Raw genomic sequence first — 12,022 nt, 5'->3', positions numbered from 1 at the left:
AATGAACTAATAGAAAACACAAATTGAAAATATACCTGGCAAGGACCAATTAGACATGCGAAAAAATAGTTGTCACCGTTTTCTATATCTGCTACCAAGTTGATCATTAATTTTAAATACATGTATATCTAATACTCTCCTAATCCTATAAAAATACGTGCAATAGATATGACATCTCCCAATCTTAAAAAAATATGTGCAATGGATATGACACGAGAATTTAGACAAAATTAGTATCTGATTCTAAACGTATGTATGAAGCTAGCTGAAAAGGATAAAAAGTTGGTAGAGTTTGATCTAGTCTTCGATGAAATATTTTATTGTATCTAAATTCAGTGGCGGATCCAGGATTGATAAACGGAGGGGGCGAAATATATATTAGTAGGTTGGTTTAGGGCGAAAATGACAATTTTTTTCGTTTTTCGGGGCGACGTTGGGACAAACGGAGAGGGCGAACATGGAAATTTTACGCCCGGATAAGAAGAAATTAGTCGCACGGAGGGGGCGACCGCCCTCTCCTGCCCCCCCTAGATCCGCGACTATATCTAATGATTCTAAATTCCCCAGGTTTCTGCTTCAAACTCAATTGAACTTTATAAACACGCTACATATTTAATCTTGAGATGCAATCTTGCAATCCGAACAACTCCTAAATTGTTTAGGACTTTTATTCATAAGTTGTTTTAAATTCATCGGCCAAACACTGTCTTAAACCTATTCAATACCTTAAAAAACGAATATGCATGGAATCGATGGTGATAGTTACTCCCTCTGTCTGCGATAGGAGTCTCGTTTTTCAATTTTAGTCTGGCCGCGAATAGGAGTCCTGGTTCACGTTTACCATAAATGGTAATAGGGTCCCACCATCCACTAACTCATTTTACTCACATTTCATTTAAAACTAATACTCCCTCCGTCCCGCTTTAGGAGTCCCGGTTGAGATAAATTAATAAAAAATAGCTACAAAATGTTAAAAGTGGGTCACAGCATCCACTACAACTAATAAAAAAGTGTTAAAAGTGGGTCCCAACATCCACTATAACATTTATTTATTAGACACTCAATTAAAAGTGGGTCCCAACATCCACTACAATATTTATTTATTACACACTCAAACACTTTTTCCTTAAAACATGTGCCCGACTCAACTGGGACTCCTAAAGCGGGACGGAGGGAGTATATACAAGTGAGACCCCTATTCCACTAACTTTTTTCCTCCCACTTTTCTTAACATTTCTTAAACACCATGCCAACCATAAATAGGACTCCTTATGGCGGACGGAGGGAGTAGTTGGTTAGCTTGCTAATATGAATATTTGATAATTGTATTTTGAGCTTATAAAGATTTTTTCTCTTGACAAAACAAAGAATCAAAAGAGACCACGCATGCGGCACAATCTTTCAATGATACTATTAAGGAGATACATAATTATAAAATATAAATTGTACAATAAACAAAAGTAACCAAACTAAATGCACAAGGCATGAAGATATGAGTAAAACAATTTCTTAAAATTCGTAGTAGTAAGATATAGAATAATTAATGTGGACCAAAGGAGTGGAGTGGAGTGATATTTAGGCATCAGGTTTATAGTAGTCTAGGACAGTGTAGACAGTTTGAGTAATGGTGAGGGCAAAGAGAAAAATGGCAGCGACGATGGATAGTATGACCCATGGGTTAGTGAAGTAGGTGTGCTGAGCATAAGCTAAACACCCGGGCACCGGCTTCCGGAAATAGTCCACCACACTCTGTTCCACATCAAACAACTCATTCTTGGAATGCGGACAGATGTCCGTCGACATAAAATTGAACATATCCGCCACGCCCTGATCGCTGCCCAACGAGTTCACCATGATGTGGTGCTTGTGCAACAGGCTCACGTCTTTTGCTGTGTCGATCAATCTTTCCATGAAATACACGTACGACGTCACGTGGTTCCCCTCGTTCGGATCGTCCCAACCGTTGGCATGGAAGCGCTCAAATGCCATCATGTTTAGATACATAGTTTTTGTGGCGTCGTCCACCTTCATCTTCGGAAGCATCAGCTCTCCTCCATTTAAGAATGCGATGTGGTTCACGAAATGTGACTCAGTTTTCACAAACCGGACCCCGGCTTCCACTAGCTCTGTAGCTGACCGCATGTTTTCCTCCTCATTATCCTTGCTGCTACCCTTGATGCATTCGCCTTTTAACATTTTCCGCACTCCCACCCTGCACCTACCTGACTTTTTGTTTTCCACAGGCTTCTCCGGTAAAGATCCAATATATGCAAGCACTTTTCGTATTTCACGTCCGAGTTGTTGATTTCGCCGTCTCGCTCAAAAAACATGAGAATGGTCTCGGTTAGAATATCCACCTGCAAAATATACAACACTCAATGTACAATTAATCATTATCGATCATAAAAGTAAAAGTAAAAAAATTGTTACTCCTACTATAATATAATCTGACCTTGTCCCATTTATTCTCAACTTCAACTAATTTGATGAGAACCGGCAGAGGAATCTGATTCTCGAGCATGAGCATGTCACGCCTTAGATGAGGCCCGAAATAGATGTGTCCATGTTTGCTGAACACTGGATCATTGGTCTTATAGCCGGACATATCGACCCCCATGTTGTTGGAGGTCCGCAAGAGCTCCAACAAGAAGCAACCATCAAGGACCATCATTTTGAGGAAGTCGTCATCGGACTGCAACTTCTGGTACGCATTTTTGAGATCCTGCAACATAGGGGTTAAAGCATTGACGTATTCATGGAGAGATTTTTTGGACCTATCGAGGAATATTCGGAGAGCACGCTTCTTGTGCTCTTCCATGTCCTTCAAATGCTCCGCCTGGTGGTGGTATGGTCCGATCGCCACCATCTGTGGCTCGTAGGATTCTTTCGATACATTCTTTAGACTCGATGGAATCCTGTAAATCGACAAGGCTTTCCACCGGTTAAATTCCTCCATTGGTTTCCGCTTCACCTCCTTGAATTCCTCCTCCATTTGGGTAACCCAATCTTCTTCATTAACTTGAATTCTGCATTCTTCCCTTCCCATCTTGTTGTTCATCATTACTCACACTCTGGATATATCAATCTATGAAACCCAATACATGTACTTGTGCACCAAAACAGAATAAATAAGCACTCTTCAACATTCAACACTCAACACTTAGTTCCTAGCGTGTGGGTGTGGGTGTGGCTTATGATTTGTGCAACATCCCCTCTTCTTTTTGTTAAACTAATAATCCCTCTTTTTTTCAAGGACGGAGGACTATTTAATTGTAATAGTTCCTAGCGTGTGGGTGTGGCTTATGATTTTTGCAGCATCCCATCTTCTTTACACATGCCCAACTATTTTTATAATTAAAATTGGCGTAGGAAATCCAATATGCTTTAATTTGTGAGACTGCTTTAATTCAACTAATCTTTAAATATTGTCCATATTAGCTTTTCTCTTTTTAGTACTAATATCTTATTAAGTACTTATATCGAAACGTATGTATGTGTATATGAAGCTAGCTGAAAAGAATAAAAAGTTGATAGAGTTTGATCTAGTCTTCGACGGAATATTAAAACATGTTTCTTGAACATACTTTATTTAACATTAAGGCCTCGTCGTTTGATTGTCTTGTAAGTCACTAACACCAAGTCCTTGAAAATGGGCCTAACATGAGTTTTGTGTTACTATTATGGAAAATAAAAATGTGTTTTGATTCAAAAATGAGGCACGTGTTACCGTGTTAGGCCATCTCCAACCATTTACGTCAAACTCAAACCCATTTTTAAGTATACGTCACATCAAAGAGTAGTTTTACTCAAACCATTTACACCATATTTAAGTTTACACCATTTTGAGTTTTTGTCTAACAAAATTTTGGAATAAACACCATATTTGGTGTTATTCCATTCAAAAACCCAAAATGAGTTTGAGTTTGATGTACTGTTGGAGAAATTATCTACACCAAAAATGGGTTTTGGTGTATGGTTGAGATGGTCTTACTATTCCCTCTGCTTTTCTATGTAGTAATTGTGAAATGACGGAATTGTCCCCCTTATATTTTTTATATTCATGCTTTACCCTCAATCCGGGACGGAACCAGACACACAAACTAGCCGTTGATGAAATTTAATTAAATGTAATAATCAAAATAATAATAACAATATTCAAAATATAATTTAATATACATATACATATACTTAATTTGATTTGTTGTTTTGTTCGATTTTGGAAAATAAGATCAAACAAAAAAAATGCAATCAAATTTTTTTAAAAAAATACTAATATTTTATTTATAAAATTCCAAAATTAAGTTGAATGAACTATTAGAAATAGATCTATAAAAAAATGTATCATAATCAAAATTAATTTAGATGTTGTAATTTGTTTATTTGTCATTTAATTTGATTTTATGTAATTTAAGTAAGTTATCCTAATAATATTTTGTTAAAGTTTTGTAGTACTATAATTTAAGTGAATCCAATTAAATTCAACAAAATATTAACTAAAAATAGAGCCTTTTATTAAGTGCTACAGTTATTTAAATAATAAATTAATAATCCCAATAACTATGAGTCTAAGATTATTTATTTACTTTTCAAAGAGTAATGGATTAGAGCATTCAATGTAGCAGACGAGCGACTGGCTAGCAGCTCGTCCGTCGCGGACGTCCACTATTGGAGCCGGTAGACGGATGACGGACGAGAGGTTATCCGTGGTGGGGAGGCGTTAGCCGGTCGCTCGTCCGCTATTGTGTTCAGGCGACGGAGGAGCGAACGAGATCATTTTTTGATTTTTTTTTTTAAACTTTATATATATTGCTCGTTGCACTTGTCGATCTTCAACAACAACAAGTCCATATTCGACTCTAGCAAGATATAATTGAAGAGTAATGGGCGCGGAGGAGTGCACATTGATATCTATAATGTACTTTGTTTGAATCTTTTTTTTAATTGTACTATGTTAATTCTTTTTATTTAATGAAATTATTATTGCACTTTCCCTGTCCGTATTCATGTCGAATTTTTAATTCCGTATTTATAAATTTGTGAATTTGTTTTATTGACTAGGGTATCGGCTAGTCCTAGTGCTAGGTTGTTATTGTGTAGTGTTAGTCCTAGTGATGTGGCAGTGTTGTGGTTAGTCCTAGTGACATAGCAGTAGATATTTTTGGTTAGTCCTAGTAACATAGCAGGAGGTGTTTTTGGTTAGTCCTAGTGCTAAGTTATTGGGATGTCCACACTATTATGGATGCTCTCAATGACTTGATCATTTATTTAAAATTTGACCAAATCAATCCAAAGTCCAAACCCATTTAAAAAAAGCCCGATTAACTAAAACCTAATAAAGCGCAGCTATCTTCTTCTTCAATGCAGTTCGTATTTCACGTGATTTTCAAGTGATGCTAGTCATTCTTCTTCTCTCTTCTCAAAACACAAGAATGATGATGGAGATGTAGAACGGTATATTCTTGCAGTGAAATATCCCATTTTTTTGTGGGTTTGCCGGAGTTGAGTTGAGAAAAATTAAGAGATGAAAAGATAAAGAGAAGAGGTGGCGAGAATGAAGAGATAGAGAGAAGCGGGGTAAAAAGGGCAGCTTAATGTGTTTCAAGGTTGAACAGTCCACTAACAGAGCAATTTCTCGTGTTAGGATTATACCTAACATTGTTTAAGTTTCTAAATAGTGTTATTTTCATGCTTTTTTAACTTAGAAGAAAATTATCGAATGGAGTTAATATGGTTTCTAAATGCTTGCTACATTTCCGAAATCTTAAACAAATAAATAAATAATTAAATAAAAACACACTGGCATTTTATTAATATAATAATAATTTGAAACTATTGACCTTAGTTAGTTATGATCATATTTAAAAACTAAATTTGTAAATAGATACCACTCCTATCTCGCACACCTCATTGCCGAATCCCCGTCATTTTCCGTAAAATTATACAAAGAACAAACTCATGCTCAATTTTTTTAACAACTACTCCTTCTCTCCCATTAAAAATGAAATATTTTTCTTTTTTATTATTCCATTAAAAATGAAACGTTTCCTAAAGTAAAAATATCTTCATTTCTACTTTTTGATGTCTCTCACTTTACTCTCTCTATATTAACGTACAAAATAATACTACATAAAAACCCATGCCAATTTCCAAATTCTCAAGCACATGTTTGGATAAGCTTGTGCTCAGTAATTTTAGTCAGGAACTATTGCGAGCACCGAATGTGCTCGGCCCTTATAAAATGTACAATCACCATAAACGTGCTAAGAATATCTGCAATACATTGTCAGCTAAACTTATGTCCGAATTATTTTTCACTGATATAACCGAGCACCGTATATGTTCTCGGAAAATGCCAAGCGACAAAGTGCTAGCGGTATGCAAAATATATATATATAGGTTTGTGTTAAAATGACAACCCCTCTTAAAATGACACCGTGACACCGCTTATACAGCAATATTATAAACGCTACAGAACAATATTACAAACACTACACAGCAATCTATAGATTGTTGTATAGTGTGTCAAATATTGCTGGACAAGAAATATTGCTGGTTAAAGACCAGCATATTACTGACCGTCTTTTTCCAGATTTTTTTTTGCCACGTGGCAGCTTATTATTCGTCCACGTGTACAAATGATTGGCTAGGAATGGTAGTAAGGTGTTATTTTAAGGGGTGGTGGCACCCTAACATGCCCATATATATATATATATATATATATATATATATATATATATATATATATATATATATATATATATGTATGGTTTTCATCTACCAAAAGAATTCCCTAAGTATAGAAATACATACCATATATGGACCGTTAGATCTAGAGATTAGTGGTCACGATCTGGAGTGCATCATCAGTTCTTGTGGGTCATATTAACACGGTTTTATGTCATGCGAGGGGTAAATTAGGAATCGAAAAGTAAGGAACCGTCGTTCCGTTTTATAAGAGCGGATTAAATGGGAGTCAATTTCACTCTATTTCACCAAAGATTCATCCCCTTTCCATCAAATCCACAAAATCGGCCAATCCAAATCAATTTCACTCTATTTCACTAAAGATTCATCCCCTCTCCATCAAATCCACAAAAACCCTATTGTAAAACGACGATTCTGCAATCCAAATCAATTTCATTCTATTTCACCAAAGATTCATCCCCTCTCCATCTAATCCACAAAAATCCTACTGTAAAACGACGATTCTGCAAACTGACCAAATCTGACCTAACGCCTACTTGATGATTCTAAAATCGACGAGGTAAACCAAACGCCTTCTTCAACAATGGTCGACACACAAGCTTCTGGTACGGCAACGCATGACGGAGAAGGTTAGTAAGATTTTTTACACTGATGGACTGAAAACTAACCAAATCTAACCCAATTTTCACTTCAATTGGTTGGATATAACGTTAGTGTATCAAAGAACGACTGGGAAGAAGAAGGTGCCGCCAAAACAAAAAGTGCAGAAAGGTATGTCTACTAAATTTTTTGGGTTTTGAATGAATGTAGTTTTGATTCGTTTTGGGAACTCTAGTATTTATTTGTATTTTTTTTTCATAAGAAAAAGGTCAAAGTTCCACAAAAAAAAAGACTGAACTGAGGAATGATATCCATGACACAAAACAAGGTTAAAGTCATGTACCTCTGTTTTTGAAGAACTCATGAATTGGTATGGGATATGCTTTCATAATAAGAGATATGTGGGTAACATGATATGGATAAAACTCATATTTTTATGCTTTGTTTGTGCGATTGTTGTACGCTAATTTATTGATGTTTCAAATACAACACCACATAAACAAATCGGTGCAGAAGGGGAAGAAGGAAAAGGAACGGATGCAGATGTTGCCATTTCTGGAATAAAGAGGCGGCATCCAAACATTATGCAAGGGAGAGCAAGAAAACAAAGATTAACGTAGAAAAGATGATAGCAAACTACGGATCTTAATCAATAGTTATGTCATACCTAAAACTACTGAATCTTTTTGTTCATTTCTTTATAGATTACCACTATTTTAATTAAACTAGGTTTAAACCATGTAACTCTCATTTTGTGGACCATGTTTTACATATGTCAGTTGGATGTTATTGTTACTATATATTATTTTTGGCGTCTCTATGTACCAGTAATCCAGTTGATGCTGCATTGTACCAATTATTAAAAAAAACAGAGCAATCGAGACTCTTTGTCTGTACAATTATTCTGCTGGTATTGACAAATTTAGATTAACCGCGCGATGATATGACCCAAAATACAACAACAATGACCCAAACAACACCTATTCCTTTCCCCATCTAATTTTCAGTCATATGATTGAAAATTGCACTTAAAATGACCTAATATTGGACTTTTGAATAAAAAATTAGTCGTTTGAGTAAAACTGCACTTACAATGACCTTGTAATGTTTTCCTCTTGTTTCCTACAGACGAAATACTGTGGGATGATAATTACTCAATACATTGGGTCATAATAAATGGATATATGGGTCATAGCATCGTATGGTTAATTTGTGTCATAATAAACCAACATTCGAGTAATGATATAAAACTACTAAGTTCCCGAATGTCTTATACAGTTCTAATCGAAATATTCATATCAAACAAACTGAAGTAAAATACACAATTATTCTTATGTGTTTGATATATCAAATAAACCAAAAATTAATTTGAACGCAGAATACACAGACAACATAGTACACCCGACGGACTCATATCCACCCATCAATTCAATCAAGGGCTTAAAAGTTAGAGATGGTCCACTATTAGCATTGGCACAAATCCGTAATAAATCTTTGGTGAACTGGATCAAGTTGACGATTTAATCTCATTAATTTCCGGTGTTGTACCAAAACCATGGGGTGGTTGTGTTCTTCGTTCAAATGTTGAATTACATAACCACGTCCAGAGTCGAATTTGAATGCCACCCGAGCATTACATCCACATATTTTCGATTTACGACGGCGTTTGGGTTGTTCAATGTGAAATTTCTGTTCACCTTCTTTGTTACAAACCATGTAAAACCATATGGTCCGATCATCAACCTTCTTTGAACCATTCTTCCTTGTGTCAAAACCAACATGACGACCATAGTTCTCATAAAACTCAATAGCATTGTCCAATGTAGGGAAGCTACGACCAACAAATGGTTTGAGTTCTACAAGGGGAGTCTGGTGTATTTAAATCTATAATAATAAAAACAAAGACAGTTAGTGGCTGATGATTGACAGCAAATAATATAAGTAGTATAAAGTACTGTTACAAATGATCATAGGTCATGCTAAGAGCATATTGAGGTCATACAATAACATATCATAGTAAAACGATAAATAAGTCATGGTTGTAACGGTACTAAAACGTAAAAAAAAGTACAAAAATAAGTGTTCATAAGATTAGGTCATGCTAAATGCGGACTGAGATTGTAATAATTATATGTCATACTAAACCCATAATTAAGTCATATTAAGAATCGGAGTACAACAAAAAAATTACAGACACAAAAACTGTTCTGAAGAAATTATGCGGACTGACTATGAAAATTAATCATACTAAGGTAATATTATATTAATCAAAATTATAACCTGTATTCCCAATAATGTCATCGGAGGATGCTTAATTATCTACATACGAAGTAGAAGGTGTTTCGGATTCCATCTTTGGAGTGAAGAAACGAGAATCTATACAAAGACATAAACAATAAATTTTGTTATCAAAACATTAAACAAAATCAATGAAAATTCAGAAACTAAAACAATGGGTTATATATTAACCGCCGGCTGAATTGAGAAAAAGGAGATGAAGTATATATTGGATCTGGAAAAAAAGGTAAAAAAATGGATGAAAATTACGAAACTGAATTTATAGATTACACAATGATAACAAAGTGATGAAGTGAATAAGGAGATGAAAGCGAAATGATACGGAGTATTAACTTACAGTTATATTGTATCCGGAGAAAAAAAATTCCCGATGAAGGATACAGACGGATGCGACGAGAGATTGATTCTCGATATTAAAAAATCGAATAGTCTGGCAACTACTTAATCACAAATAATAATTCTTCATGGAAAAAAGTATAATGGAAGATTGATGGTACATCGGCTGAAGAAGAAAGAAGATACGAAGGAGATGAAGTTGAGGAATATTAACTCATAATTAACACATGATTTGTTAGTGGAAAGAGAAATAACAAGATTATAGGAATTGGAATAACAATCGACTAAGAGCTAATGACATTAGTAACCTTATTAGATTTTTAGTGAATAAAATAATAAGATTTATGAAATTAATTGAGCTATTAGATCTTTTAATCTTAAGATGATCTCGCCAAATCCTAGGGACCACATTTGGCCTGTATTTCTTTATTTAAAGTCATTCTTGTTTTGATCAAAATCATATATATATATATATATAGAGAGAGAGAGAGAGAGTTGTGATCATCGTCGAACCAATTTTAAAGACCGAACTAGAGACCAAATCTGGGCCATTAGATCTAGTTTTTTTGATGAGATGTGTTGCTGTGAAAAAATTTTCGGCTTCATTACAAGCCCATTGTACTTCATTATATAGGTTTATTACTTCATTCTGTACGTAATACCTTGAAACTACAACATGTTTTTACTTGCTTCCAGTAGGTTTTGAAATGATTCAACATATGCTTCATTCAAATTCATTGACGTGGGTTTTTGCTTGATTAACATTTAAAAATGCAATTTATTCAAGTGAGTTTATTACTTCATTCAGAAACGTTATTACTTGATTGAATAAGATTTTTACTTCATTCCAGTAGGACTTCAAATGCTTCTATACATACTTCATTCCAATAATTTATTACATTATTCCATGTGTTTATTAAACCATATTAGCGCCATGACGTTGGTGATAGATATTGTAGAGAGAAAGAACGGCACGCGATGGCGAAACCACATTTACGTACTGGAATGAAGTAAAAACCTACTGGAATGAAGTAATATATTCTGGAACGAATTTAAATCTTCGTAACATGTTAGTATGACTTATTTACCTTCAGATGAATTAAAATAGGCTCGTGATGAAGGCGAAAATAATTTATAAATTTCTGTATCTTATCCATAAAAAACTAGATCTAAAAGTCCTAATTTGGTAGGGTTCGGTGGTTTGGTCTTTAAGAGTGGATTTGTGGTCTTTAAGAGTGGATATATATATATATATATATATATATATATATATATATGGGTGCGCTATGGTCCATAAGTGAAATCCTGTCAAAAATCAAAGCGAATCTCAGCCCTTGGATCATTAGATTGGATGGTTGTGATCATAATATCCGAGCTACATTATTACAGAATAAACGTTACATTATTAGCCGAGCTACATTATTAGACTACACAATCTACATTATTAGATGACACGTGGCATTAATCTAACGGTTACATTACAAGATCCCATAGCTGAGATTTGCTTTGATTTTTGACAGAATTTCACTTATGGACCTGATCACATCCCTTATATATATATATATATATATAGGAGAGCACTAGGGTGCCCCCTTATTTAGAGTCACAACGTACATCCAATCTGGTGCTGCCATGTGGCACAAAACATGCAATATTTTAAACACAAAAATGCAATCTAGTTGTATATGCATTTTTGCAGATTGCATTTTTGTTGTATGTAAATTGCATTTTATAGTGTTGAGTTTTGCATTTTCAAATAAATTGCATTTTTTATTGTTAAGTTTTGCATTTTCACATATAAAAATGCAATCCGTCTATATATAAAATGCAATTTAAACAGTCAATATCTGAAATGCAAAACTTAACAATAAAAAATGCAATCTACATATAACAAAAATGCAATCTGCCGAAATTCATTTATAGCTTCTACAAATGCGTATTGCATTTTTCTGTATACAATATTGCTTTTTTCGTGCCATGTGGCAGCACGTGGTTGGATGTACGTTGTAACTTTAAAATTAGTTGTTATACTAGTACGCCCCTATATATATATATATATATATATATGTATATGCACGGGAAA

General features: G+C 34.6%; 2 protein-coding genes across 2 annotated transcripts; both read right to left on the bottom strand.

Moving 5' to 3' along the window:
* Nucleotides 1–1,531: 1,531 nt before the first annotated feature.
* LOC125202116 (UPF0481 protein At3g47200-like) lies at nucleotides 1,532–3,086 on the bottom strand. The gene is made up of 2 exons (XM_089063600.1): nucleotides 2,453–3,086; nucleotides 1,532–2,357 (listed from the first exon to the last, which is right to left on the bottom strand). Exons 1-2 carry the CDS (start codon nucleotides 3,059–3,061, stop codon nucleotides 2,190–2,192), a joined length of 777 nt encoding a protein of 258 aa, XP_088919726.1. The 5' UTR covers nucleotides 3,062–3,086; the 3' UTR covers nucleotides 1,532–2,189.
* On the bottom strand, nucleotides 1,576–2,142 carry LOC148932666 (UPF0481 protein At3g47200-like). Its single transcript, XM_089065201.1, has one exon. It carries the CDS (start codon nucleotides 2,140–2,142, stop codon nucleotides 1,576–1,578), a length of 567 nt encoding a protein of 188 aa, XP_088921327.1.
* Nucleotides 3,087–12,022: the final 8,936 nt, after the last annotated feature.

This window comes from Salvia hispanica, chromosome 2 (genome assembly GCF_029641045.1).
Source record: "Salvia hispanica isolate PSC_SH4W2 chromosome 2, Shi_PSC_v1, whole genome shotgun sequence".
NCBI lineage: Eukaryota > Viridiplantae > Streptophyta > Magnoliopsida > Lamiales > Lamiaceae > Salvia > Salvia hispanica.
Note: the sequence above shows the minus strand (reverse complement) of the source record. Positions and strands in the feature narration are given on the sequence as shown.